Source organism: Sinocyclocheilus anshuiensis, unplaced genomic scaffold (genome assembly GCF_001515605.1).
Source record: "Sinocyclocheilus anshuiensis isolate Anshui unplaced genomic scaffold, SAMN03320099.WGS_v1.1 scaffold609, whole genome shotgun sequence".
NCBI classification, from domain to species: domain Eukaryota; kingdom Metazoa; phylum Chordata; class Actinopteri; order Cypriniformes; family Cyprinidae; genus Sinocyclocheilus; species Sinocyclocheilus anshuiensis.
The window spans coordinates 750,148-763,424 of record NW_015541011.1 but is presented as its reverse complement, the minus strand read 5'-3'; the positions used below and the strand labels follow the sequence as shown (position 1 = coordinate 763,424).

At 39.6% G+C, this 13,277-nt stretch overlaps 2 protein-coding genes across 3 annotated transcripts in view; one reads left to right on the top strand and one right to left on the bottom strand.

The window, feature by feature from the left end:
* LOC107690367 (zinc finger protein 710-like) overlaps positions 1-5,640 on the top strand; it is a 7,833-nt gene extending 2,193 nt beyond the window's left edge. Inside the window, exons 2-5 of one of the 2 annotated variants that reach the window (XM_016488676.1) lie at positions 943-2,478; positions 4,045-4,236; positions 4,362-4,536; positions 4,934-5,640. In XM_016488676.1, coding sequence (XP_016344162.1) covers positions 943-2,478; positions 4,045-4,236; positions 4,362-4,536; positions 4,934-5,097 — 2,067 coding nt within the window. In that variant the 3' untranslated portion in view covers positions 5,098-5,640. Of the gene's footprint in view, positions 1-942; positions 2,509-4,044; positions 4,237-4,361; positions 4,537-4,933 lie in introns of both variants that reach the window. The other variant, XM_016488675.1, reaches the window with a different exon arrangement.
* A 1,505-nt stretch (positions 5,641-7,145) lies between these two features.
* Positions 7,146-13,277, bottom strand: part of LOC107690390 (isocitrate dehydrogenase [NADP], mitochondrial-like) — a 14,024-nt gene continuing 7,892 nt past the window's right edge. Inside the window, exons 4-12 of the mRNA XM_016488723.1 lie at positions 11,805-11,970; positions 11,536-11,696; positions 11,295-11,438; positions 9,535-9,671; positions 9,176-9,327; positions 8,750-8,862; positions 7,935-8,032; positions 7,689-7,781; positions 7,146-7,522 (exon numbers count right to left, since the gene is read on the bottom strand). Coding sequence (XP_016344209.1) covers positions 7,438-7,522; positions 7,689-7,781; positions 7,935-8,032; positions 8,750-8,862; positions 9,176-9,327; positions 9,535-9,671; positions 11,295-11,438; positions 11,536-11,696; positions 11,805-11,970 — 1,149 coding nt within the window. The 3' untranslated portion in view covers positions 7,146-7,437. The remainder of the gene's footprint in view (positions 7,523-7,688; positions 7,782-7,934; positions 8,033-8,749; positions 8,863-9,175; positions 9,328-9,534; positions 9,672-11,294; positions 11,439-11,535; positions 11,697-11,804; positions 11,971-13,277) is intronic.

Here is a 13,277-nt window from a genome sequence, read left to right as displayed (position 1 = left end):
CCCTCCCTCTTTCCCTTGTGTATGCTTGTTTTTGCTTAAGCTTAAATCCGTATTGTGTAGCTAGGTACCAGCTCGTTCGAGGTGATAATGTGTGTTAACGACTTTCTGAGAACACATACATTTACTTGTGTGCACATGACAGTGATTTGGGCGTTCTGGTACTCTAGAACAGAGGTGTGGTAAAGTGACCTGTGCTAAGAGTTCAACCAAGTTCCCCTTAATTAATCCACACATAAGTAACATAATCATGAGCCTCAAAGAACAATTTTTCTTATAGGTGCTGCATGTAACTGGATCACGTTGGCTTTAGGCAATCTGTGAAGTCTGCATATTGACTAGACTTGCTGGTACTGCTAAAACGTCACTGTCCATCCTTTTCATAGTCAGCAGTGGTGGTCCACGGATGTAGACTTCCCACTCGGACCCAGACACTCTTTGTGCTTCGTGTTCATTTAAAGACTGTGAAGGAAGGAAGCATGGCGCTCAAACAGACCTGTCTTATCTCTTCTATCTAAAGCAATCTCTGGTGGACACAGAGGCAATGCGTTGTCAGACTCTGTCTCTTGCTTACTGCTGTGAAAATTAGAAAAATTATATATTATATTTATATAGTGAAATTTTACGATTCTAGAAAAACATCGCTGCCATGTTGTCAGAAATTGCCTGTAATTTTTTTTATTTCTAAAGCAAATCCACAAAATCTATTTAAACAACTCTTATTTGTTGCCCTGCGTCAGTCAACTTGGTTGTTTCTGGCACTCATGTAGATGTGACGCTATTGCACTTCATTGCTATTGTAGTGACACTGTTGCCATGACAGCCTTAGCCAGACATTGTTGCTACGACTGTATTGTATTGACACTTGCAATGGCAGATTTACTCTACATTGATTCTTATTTTTTCTGAAGTATTGCTAAGACCTGTTGTTTTCTCCATTGGCAGGAAGAGCAGGAAGTTCCTCTGGTTCGCTGCTATTCTAAAGTGATGGAGCATGCAGTGGATGTCGGCACTCAGACTGACCCAGTGGTGGTCCTGTCCCTGGCCCAGGCTGCTGTGCTGGGACTCATATCACAGAATGAAATCTTTGGAGCCACAATTGCCCCAAACGGTTTCTACACGGGAGAGGGACGTGAAGGCCCTGCGCCTCCTGCAGACTCCATGGAGTATGAATATGCAGATCAGCTAATTGGAGCCAATGGAGACTATCTATCCGAGCCTCACAGGGAGAACAGGAGGCCAGAAGGTCTCTACGGGGCAGAATGCAGGCGTCCAGGGCCCCGAGGGAGGATCAAGAGGCCCTTGAGTAAAGGAGAACCAGAGGAGTCCACAGAGAGGTCTCCGGACACACCGAGTCAGGTGAAAGGAGAGAGGCCTGAGTTCTCTAGCCCATGTTATCTCTCGAATCCCCAGGAAACTGACAATGAGCCAGAAGTGTTGGACCTAACACCTCAAAGAGTGCCAATGAAAGAAGAGCAGTGTAACAAAGGCTACCCTGAGCCCTCGAGGGAGCCAGCCAGCCAACAGGTTGACTCTGACACTCAGACGCAAGCCCACCAAAGCCCTGTGGGGCATGGAAAAGCTTTGGTGGAGTCCTCTGTGGAAGGACAGGGAAAGGAGGAGGAACAGGAAGAAGAGGAGGAGGAAGTGGAGGAGAGAGCACTGAACCTGAAAACCACAGAGGAGGATGTGAGCCCAGCAATGAGGCGCTACTATGAGTCCAGTGTGACAGCATATGAGGCTGCTGAGATGGGCCTACTGGGAGACTATGAGGAGGGTGGCCAGACCATGATGTGGACGGAGGGTGAGAACTCCTTGGGTAGACGGATGCAGATCGACCGACTAGATATCAACGTGCAAATCGACGAATCATACTGTGTGGATGTGGGTGAAGGCCTGAAACGCTGGAAGTGCCGCATGTGCGAGAAGTCCTACACTTCGAAGTACAACTTGGTTACGCACATCCTTGGTCACAATGGCATCAAACCACATGAGTGTCTGCATTGTGGAAAGCTCTTTAAGCAGCCCAGCCACCTTCAGACGCATCTGCTAACGCACCAGGGGACGCGGCCACACAAGTGCACCGTCTGCAAGAAGGCCTTTACCCAGACGAGTCACCTTAAACGGCACATGTTGCAGCATAGCGACGTCAAGCCTTACAGCTGCCGCTTCTGTGGCCGAGGATTTGCCTACCCCAGTGAGCTACGTACTCATGAGACCAAGCACGAGAGCGGCCACTGTCATGTCTGCACGCAGTGCGGCATGGAGTTCCCCACTCACGCCCACCTCAAGCGCCACCACGTCAGCCACCAGGGCCCGACGACTTTTCAGTGCACCGAATGTCATAAGTCCTTCGCCTACCGTAGCCAGCTCCAGAACCATCTGATGAAGCACCAGAATGTGCGTCCCTATGTCTGCTCAGAGTGCGGCATGGAGTTCGTGCAGATCCACCACCTGAAGCAGCACATGCTTACACACAAGGTACTGACACAGCAGGCCCTCGAACACAAGGTACTTAAACCTCAGTTTTCGTAATCTTCCCGCAACCATCCTATTAGAAATTACTCCCCAGTGACATTCAGATCCAGACCCCACCTACATTTCCCACCAGTACATGCTCCCATAAAACTCTAGGTTAATGTATCATCTTCAGTTGTGTCTCGGGTATTGCCACAACAAGTTTCTGTGTAAATGGAGCTGTCTCTGTCAGTCCCTTCCAGCCATCGAATCCGCCTCCTACCCTGCCATTAACTCATCCCGTTTCCATGTCCCTTGCACTAGTATGGAGCTGTTTTGTTTTGTGTGTGCTTTGTGCAGTGAAGTGTCTCACAAGCTGATACTTCCTCCTTTCATTTCTCACTCTCCATGAGTATGATTCATCTCGTCATGACTGCAGTGTCAGTAAACAGAATGTGTCACAGGTCAGCAGGGTTATAAACAAAAAACACATGGGCAGTTAGTCATTTATTCAGCATTTACATCAACAGTTGTCTAGCTTGAGCACTGTTGTTAGATTTATTGTTATTAGAGATAAAGATTGTCACTCCTACATGAGAACACTGGATGTTTCCCGTACACTATATGGCCAAAAGTTAGTGGACACCTGAACATCGCTTCAGTATGTGCTTTATAAATGCCAGTAATAGGGAGTTGGTCATTCCTAACTCTGCTGGAAAGGCTTTCTACAAGATGTGGGAATGCATACAGGGATTTGATCCCATTCAGACACAAACAGATCAGGCATTGATCTTGAGGTGATGTGGCCTGGTCAAAGTCGCCGTTCTAATTTGTCTCAACAGAGTTTATTGGGGTTCAGGTCTGTGTTTTGTGCAGGCCAGTCAAGTTCTTCCACATCAGACTCAGTACCGTGTATTTATTGACCTGTGCAAGAACAATAGGGCCCTCCCCAAACTATTACCCCAAAGTTGGAAGCACATCATTCTCTAGAATTGTCCTCACTGAAATTAAGGTGCCAAACACAAGGGGTAGCCCACACACTTATGACCATGTAGTGTAGATTCATTGTAGTTGTTCTTAGCACATTCTTAAATGGAAAGAGTGTTTCTGTGTGTGTTAGGACGGCAGTATTCCCTTGATACACTGGAAGTGTAGAGTCAAATTGTTAAGGTGAGAGAATGTTTAACTCTCTTCATTTGTTAATGTTTTAGCTTGGTGGAGCATCAGAACTCGCACTGCACTGCATACACAAATCTATTTACCCTGCAGCATTGCGATAACAACAGTGAATAAAATGTGTGTGTGTGTGTGTGTGTGTGTGTGTGTGTGTGTGTGAATTTGTTGCTCAGTATTATAGATTCTAGTGAGCAAGCAAGACAGGCACCCTACTGATGGATTCAGCTGCGCTTATGGCAACTAACCACTTTTTCCTCATTCGATTGATGCCAGTGCTAAATCATGCTAAACCCCCCCCCCCGCTCTCAAAAACGAATAAAAAAAAAATTTACCGCTAATTACAACAGTTACTTTTTAAGTGATGGTCACAATGGAATCATCTCTAAATATATTGTTGTTGTCTTTCTCTCTCAGGGTATGAAGGAATACAAATGTGATGTTTGTTCTCGCGAGTTCACTCTGTCTGCCAACCTGAAGCGACATATGCTGATTCACACCAGTGTGCGCCCTTTCCAGTGCCACGTCTGCTTCAAGACCTTTGTTCAGAAGCAGACGCTTAAAACACACATGATTGTCCACTTGCCTGTGAAACCTTTTAAGTGCAAGGTGGGTACAAAGAAATCTTCCATGCTAACATAACCCTGCTGGAGTCCTCCAGACAGCCTGTATTTTTCTGCCTGTTACAGCTGTGCATTATAGACCTCTAATAGTTCCCGAATTGGTTTCTGTAGGTGTGCGGGAAGTCCTTCAACAGAATGTATAACCTGCTGGGTCACATGCACCTTCATGCCGGTAGCAAACCCTTCAAGTGTCCTTACTGCACCAGCAAGTTCAATTTGAAGGGCAACTTGAGTCGACACATGAAGGTGAAACATGGAATCCTGGACACCTCAACCGAAGCACAAGGTAATAATATGCAAATTTGACCTCAGTTTATACTTACTTGTGACTCTTGCTGTTCTCAATGTTATAGAAAATTAGAAATGACAAGACCGGTATAGCCTAGAGGTTTATAGAACTGTTTGACTCTGCCTCTCTGTGGCCTTATAGGGCGGAAGTAAATTCTGATGCTAGAACAAGTGTGTCCTGCAAGTGTAAAGAAAAATACCAAGACTTGTGATATACATTTGACTGATTCAAAGGTTTTTGTCAATGATTTAATTTCACAAAATCATAAAGTATCATTATAAAGTATAACCCTCTGAATTCACGTTGTGTATATATGAATATATACCAAAAAGTGTTAAAGCTAATTGTGCTATTAGTCAGGCTTATATTTGTGTGTTTCCATTTCCTTCCTCAGATGCCCTGCCTCATGCGGAGGGTCAGGAAGATTACGAGGAAGAGAGCTTTGATTACAGTGAGAGGGAGAATCTAGCCAGCAACAACGCACAAGATTTGGCGAAACTCGCCAAAATTAGCTACTACAACTACACTAAGGTTGCTGCTCGCTACAACACAACTTAAGCGGCTGACTGAGACACTAAAATGTGGTTTAAGAGGAAAAATGACTGTCACGGTCATTTCTGTAGTACTCTTGGCTCTGACATGAGCCACTGAGGAAATAGCCATCATGAAGTGGATGTGCACTGGAAGCCATTTTGGCTCTGTGAAACAAAAGTGATAGCAGAGTGAAACTTCATTTTAACAATGTAATTTCACATTAGAAACCATCCTGAACAATAAAGGACTGTGTGTGTAGATGCTATTCTTTTGGGGGGGATAATTCCACTTTTGCCCATCACAGTGCAGTTCTTGAGAAGGATATAATTTATAAGTCACTTTCAATGGTGCAGTGAAACAATATGCACAGATGTAAGAAGGCACTTAATCTATACAGACAATCCACAGCTCTTTAAAACAGAGACAAACAAGACCTAAGGCATGGGATAGTTCACCCCAAAAATGAATATTTTGTCATCATTTACTCACCTTCATGATGATAACCAAACTGTTGCTGGTAACCACTAACCAATGACATCCATAGTATTTTTTTTCCATACTATGGAAGTCAGTGGCTACCAGCAGCTGTTTGGTTACCAACATTCTTCAAAATATATTTTGTTCAACAGAAAAAAAGAAATTCATACAGGAACATGAGTGTGAGTAAATGTTGACAAAATGTTAATTTTCGGGTGAATCATCTCTTCAATCTTGTTGGTGGTTTTACTGTCCAGCAAGTTAGATACCACTTTATAGGACTTAACCAAAGCTGACAAAGTGCAAATAGTTTTCATTACATGCTAACTTTCCCAGCATTTAGTTTATAGGCATACTGTGACTTTTTGTAAAGATTATTTTTCAGCAGTTTGTGGTTTTCGATGGGCATTTGCAGTTTGTTGCTCACAGTGGATTGATTGAGCTTGTGGGATGGGTTTTCAGTGCCTGTTTTTTTTTTTTTTTTTTATAATAATGGGCCAGACCATGGCATTTGATCACTGTATGGCCTTCTGGATATTTTTGTTTGTTTTTACATTATTGCATATAGTATTTATTGCTCAATGTTCTTGGCATTCATAAGTGTAAATACATTCCCAGTATTCCAGATGGACGGACTTTATTTCAAGTTAAAAATTATAGAAGCTAAGCCATGGGTTTAGTTCAATTTGAGTATAATTGCATTATTTACCCAAGTCCATTGTTTGGTCCATCTTCTCTAAATTCAAGAATCTTCTGTCTAAATTATGTATTTTTTCTATCTTTAGTTTGATAATAATACAAACTAAGATTTGTCCCTTTAAAGCGATCAATATTTTACAGAGCCATGCGTCAGCCAAAAAAAAAAAAGTTAAATATTTCATCTTCATAAATCTCTGAAATGTCTCATTAGTTTGCAGTCTATACTTCTGTGTTGTGTGTACTTCGTACTAGCTAACTATGCAGGCTAAATTAATTTCATTTTTTAAATGTGGTAATCTTCTAGCATCAGTTTTTTGGTGTGGCTTAAATTACCTTATTTCAAACCTCATCCAATTTAACATCCATTTTAATCTCCTTGGACATAAAACCTTGTAACGTGCACTGCATCTTCCACAAAGTCACCAATACTGGTTGAATTTTGACGAGGATGCCCTAAAAACACTGGACAAAAATATGAACTGCCCTTGTGTGTGCAAGTGTCTCATCCATCATTCCTGCGCAGAGCTCAGGAGTGATGAATGACAGTCTGCCGACATGTGACAGGGCTTGAGACCCAGCAGAGAATGATTGGGGAAATTCACCATGTGTTCTCCATCTAGCTAGGCAACTCATAATGTTAATGTGTAACACAGGATTTGGTGCATTTTTATTGTTTTAAATGGTTGTGTCCTTGCATTTTGGGCAGTTAGCTCTAAGCTAGGCAGGAATTTTAGTTTTGTATAAGCTTTCAATTCTTTTGTTGCACACTGATGTGAATATGATGTTGATAAATGTTAAACGTTGTGCTATGGACATTATAAATTAATACATTTATTTACCTTTAAACATGTGGAGTGTGAGTGTGTATATTGTGATGAATCATACAAGAGCAGGGATCCAGGTGGCAGAGATTTATTAGAGGGTTTCTCACATGGCCCTTGAACTTTCTTTTTCTCCTGTGGTTTTATACAGCATCTGACATACAGTACTTCATCTTACAAAAATAGACCCCTGGAGGTACGGGAAGAGATGGGATCAGCCATCAGCAGGATCAGCTAACAGAACAGCTAGGAACATCACTATGTTTTTAATACTCCCTTCGTACGTTACGTTGTATTCATGACCTTTAAGTTAAAAATGAGGTACAAAAAGACAGACACTCTCCACGGTGTCCGGGCCCGTTGTCCTTCATTTGCCCAGAGCCTTGTCCAGGTTCGTCTTGATGGCATCCAGGAAGTCTGTGGTGTTGACGTAATGCTCGTTCAGCTTACAGCTGTGGTCACACAAAGACAAATGTTAATGACATCAGAGACATTAGCAAGAGAAAAACGTAACAATTGATGTCAGCAGTTTTATCATTAGGACTAGTCCTTTAATGGAGGTCAAAGACATTACATTTGGTTCATTTTTTATATGCTCTGAATAATTTGCTGACTTACTTGGCGAGACCGTGAATGCAGCCAGCCAGATCCTTGGTCATCACGCCGCTCTCCACAGTCTCCACGCACACTCGTTCTAGAGTATGAGAGAACCTACAGAGCAATGGACAATGATTAACAGTTACACTTACGTTTAAACATTACCAATATGACAGGAATGCAGCTACATTAAAAATAAAACTCCCCTTACACCCTCTCTATCCTAATCATACAGTACAGATGACTGGCAGTAATAAATGAGCTTACTTGATCAGGTCTGGGTTTCCATCAAGTTTGCCACGGTGTTCCAGTCCCCTGGTCCAAGCAAAGATACTGGCAATGGGGTTAGTGCTAGTTGGCCTTCCCTGTGTAATAAAGTTAAACGTTCAGGCCCCACATTGCAGACATTTCATATGCAATTGCACATGAAAAACTGGTATTTGCACTCAATTACAGAATACATACGTATAAAAAAGCAGGGTATATTAGATATTAACACTTTTAATACATTTTATTAATTACAAAATATTATAATTACAGTACATTATACAATAATATTACAGTAAACATTATGCAATGGATGCATTTACTTGATCACACAAACATTAAAAACAGAAATATTTTGAAATAATTATTACATCTGAAAAAAAAATAAAAAATAATATTTTAATATTGAAAGCTGAATTTTCAGCAGCCATTACTCCAGTCCTGGGTGTGATAAAACATCAAATAAAAATAGTATTTAAATATAATTAATAAAGTAGTAATTATAAATGTATCATATTTCTGAATTCTGAAATACAGCAACAATAACAAGTGCTTCTTGAACATTTACAAAAAAAATTGACGAGTTAAATGTTCAATGTTCAATTGCTGATGTTGAAGGCTGTAATTTTTTCTTATCACCACAAGATGGCATAAGGCAACTAAAAATCCAGTTGTGGAACATCCTGGTTGCTTTATTTATTTTTCAATTTAATGTTTTTTTTTTACCATTTATTTTTTGTTGTTGTTTGTTGTGTTACATTTTGAAACAAACTATTTTCAATTTTCTGTATCAAAAATAACTGAAATAAACAAACCTTCTGGTGCTCACGATAATGCCTGGTTACTGTGCCGTGAGCGGCCTCGGCCTCAATGGTCTTTCCATCAGGACACACCAGCACAGAGGCCATCAGCCCCAGAGAACCGAAACCTGCAGACAATATTCAACATCCTTTAATCAGGTATTAAATTATTTCAAATATCCTCTTTTATGCTTTACGAACACTTTAAAAATCAGTAGCATGATTTTCCACTTTTCTGTCTTTAGAGTTTACATTATCATATTTGTTTAGACCATAAATAGTCTAGAGCATAATAATGACTTAAAAATCTATGACTTGAAGTGCTAAAACCAAAAACTACTATAAAATAGTTCAGGTTGTAATTGGATGAACATGGGTGCAATATGATAAAACAATATAATAAGGCTGACATCTTTGAATAGATATTTTTCTGTTATTTACCCTGAGCAAGGATGTCAGACTGTACATCTCCATCGTAGTTCTTGCAGGCCCACACAAAGGCGCCTGATGACTTCAGCACCTGAGCAACCATGTCATCGATGAGCCTGTGCTCATACCAGATCTTCACCTTGTCAAACTCTGACTTGTAGTTTCTACCATGGAATACAAAAAAGACAGTTCAGTATTTTACATTGAAATTGCTTTAGAAGAAAAGTATAGTTTCACATGTCACTGCTGTGACAGCATCTCAAAGCACTAATCTCATAATTACACAGCAACAAACGCTCATAGAAAACACACGGTCGAAGTGCGTAAATAAATAGCGTGTCAAAGACACTGCTAAATCGAATTCTTCTCACTTCTCAAAGATATCCTGGAAAATGTCCTTGAATCTGCCATCGTAAGCCTTCAGGATGGTGTTCTTAGTGCTCATGTAGAGAGGCCATTTCTTCTGAATGGCGTACTGGAAGCAGCTGTGAGCGAAGCCAGTGATGGACTGTTAGAAAGAAACGAAAGACAGAATTTCACACAAGCGGGAAAAATAGATGTTCCACTTTCACAATGGGGAATTCAACTAGGTTTCGGAAACGCTGGCTGTGTAGTTCCGAAGGGTGAGCAAAAATCACTCACTTCAAATGTGAAGTGGAAATGGTGTAAAAAATGAATTTCAGCACTATCAATTTGCGGCCTACAATGAACAGAGACTTCATTCAGTCAATCTCTTTTGAAGGGAAAAAAAGCCCAATAGCAGCACCACCTCTGGAGCAGCCTGAAGGCAGACACATCATCTGTTGTAAAGCCAAACAGACCATTCCCCTGACTACAAACAAAGACTTCAGGACATCAGGGTTCACTGCAGGTACATGAGCTGAGGGAGGTCATCTATTATCTACACTTCATCCATCCGGAGGTGTAAGTGCAGAACATAACAGAATTTGAGTCAAAAGGCCTTAATCATACAAACTTAGAATACACAAGACTCTATTTTAGTCTCTAATTTAAGGTGTTATTTTTACACCTTCAAGATAGATAACCAGAGTATAAGCTCATTAACAGAAAAAAAAAGACATTTTTCAAATTCATATTATCCATTTGCCAATTTTTTATTTCAGTGAAAATTACGAAGGTCCCAAAAGGTATGCTGTTTTGAGTTTGAGTTCATTTCAATGCTGTGAACATTTTAACACTGCTGGATGCTGTAATCCAGCAGTGTAACAACTTTTAACCAATGAATTTCTGTCTTTACAAGTCTCTTGTAATTACTGGATTACTTTTAAACTACTTTTAAATCAACTTACTTTGAATTCACAAATAAATCATTTCTAACCGATCAAGTAACTAAAACATTTACTTCATTCTTGTGTAAATTATTTCATACACACTACCGTTCAAAAGTTTTAGGTTGATAAGTTTATTACTTATGAAAAAAGTCTCTTATGCTCACAAAGACTGCACTTATTTGATAAGGTAATATTGTGTAACAATTTTAAATGTTTCAATTTCAAAGTAAAATAACTGTGTTCTATTTTAATATACTTTAAAAAGTAATTCATTCCTAAACAAGCTACATTTTCAGAAGCCTTTACTCCAGTCTTCAGTGTCACATGATCCTTCTGAAATTCTAGCATGCTGATTTTGAAACATTTCTTACTATTATCAATGTTGAAAACAGTTGTGCTGCTTAATACTTTTGTGGAAAACCAAAATGTAATATTTTTTCAGGATTTTTTGATGAATAGAAATTTCAAAAGAACAGCATTTATTTGAAATAGAACGTTATACATGTCCTCACTGTTACTTCTGATCAATTTAATTATTCCATGCTGAATCAAATTATTAATATGTAAAAAAAAAAATAAAAATGACTGACCCCAATATTTTGAAGTGTTTGAAGTGTTTGAAGTGGAAATATTTGTTATTTAACCTTAGATTTATGCTTTTATTACTTGAATAGGAAAGTATCATTTTAAAATGTCTTATTTCCAGTTTTTTATTTCATAACTGTGGGTACTAATTATAAGAAAATATTGCATGAAAAGATTTTCACAGATTACTTATGATATCTTGATGCTCCTTCAGTGTTAAAAAAAAAATGCATTTTATGCATATGTGCACTGACCTTGTCAGTGTTGTACATTCCCATTCCACAGCCACCACCAGGGAAATCGAACACCTCCCACTCTTTGGCTTTGCTTCCATCAGCTGGAGAGAAGACCAATTTGAATTTGCCTGGTTGGCTCACAACAAAGTCTGTTGCTTTGTACTGTAAAGCAACAAGAGGATTGCAATTCAGCAGGAATAAAAACACATTGGGGGGGGAAAAAACTTAAAAACCACCCAGATTATCCAAGAAAGCAGACCTGGTCACCGTGGGCATGTCTGCTAATGGTGATGGGCTGTGTCCAGCCAGGAACAAGTCTGGGAATGTTCTTGCAAATGATTGGCTCACGGAAGACAGTGCCACCCAGAATGTTCCTGATTGTTCCGTTAGGGCTCTTCCACATTTTTTTCAGCTTGAACTCTGTCAAATGTAAATGATGACAAAGATTTACATAATGCACTTAAGGATTATATATATATATATATATATATATATATATATATAAAGTGTTTCTGAGGTGTGCCGTACCTTCGACCCTATCTTCGTCAGGAGTAATGGTGGCGCATTTCACAGCAACGTTGTATTTCTGGGTAGCTAATGCAGAGTCGATTGTGACTTGGTCATCAGTCTGGTCACGGTAAGGAAGACCCAGGTCAAAGTACTTCAGCTCCACATCCACATTGGTCAGAATGAGCTGCACACAACAATTTCGTGTAAACAGAGTCATTCTCAAAAAACACAGATTAAATACAGTAAAGCAAGTCATTTGGTGATTTTATTTCATCCTAAAAGGGTGATGTAATTTTTCAAAAATACTTGCTCCTATCCCATCTTAATATTCAGTTTGATGATGCACAAATTTCACACTCCCACAATAAATGATGCCACGTGTGATCCTTTCAAGTCTGATTGAGCCTAAACACCATAGTTATAATAATCTCGGGATTTATGGCATTGTTTTCCTGGCTATAAATAATGAGCCCATTCCGATTCTCCACAGAATTGGCAGAATAATTTCAGCTTGTGGAACGTCACCACCACCCTCTGCCGTCTCTCTCAGGAAGGCAGTCGGCCAGTCAGTGAGAATGACCTCAACACTGGCCCTGCCCCTGCAGGGCTCTACAGTGCGACCATTTCAGTCGCATTTGCGACTGAAAACTATTGCGTGCGACTATGAAAACATATTTAGGAGCACCAGTGCGACTGACCCGATCATCATACTTGTGATTGTGATCGCTGAGGGGAGCTTCAAAGGTTTCTACGTGTTTTTGCAGCGTTGAGTAATGTATCACAGACATATCTCATGAATCCTTTCATAAGCAAAGTGTAGACAGGGTGTAAGTAAGAGATTCATTGCGCAGTATAGAGAGCTTCATTGATTATAAATGTGAGCTCGCGATGAGCTAAGATGAGTGACAGCTTTTAATGATTTTTAAGGGAGTTTGTAAATGTGATACTGATTTAATACAACAGTTAAATAGACAAGAAGTTAATATTAAGTGACTTACATTGTCTGACTATAACACTATGGTCTGATTTTGCTTTTTCGTCGTCGAAAATAGTTTCAAACAAAGTCACAGCAGTGTTGCCAACTAATTTCCAGAGAAAGTTGCTAAAGGAAGGTTGATTTGTTGCTAAAAGTTGCTAAATGACGTTGTGATGTCATTGCGTGATGACGTCATTACGTAATCACAATGCAAAATTGCATCAAATCTCAGCAAAAACATATATATTTCGTAGCAATATAAATGCATAATATAATATTAAAATATAAATAACTTTTTTAATTCATTGAATTATCGAAAACTTACACATTTTTGAACGATTACAATTTAAATGTTATACTTTAAAGCAGTTTATTAGTAGTTAGTTAGTATGCTGCACTCTAAGAAAAGTTAAAAAAAGAATGCACAATCTACTGTGTTAATATGAAGGAATTTTCTGGATTTATTTTTCCACAGGTTTTTGTACCTGCATTTTTAATTACGCATTGTATTTTGT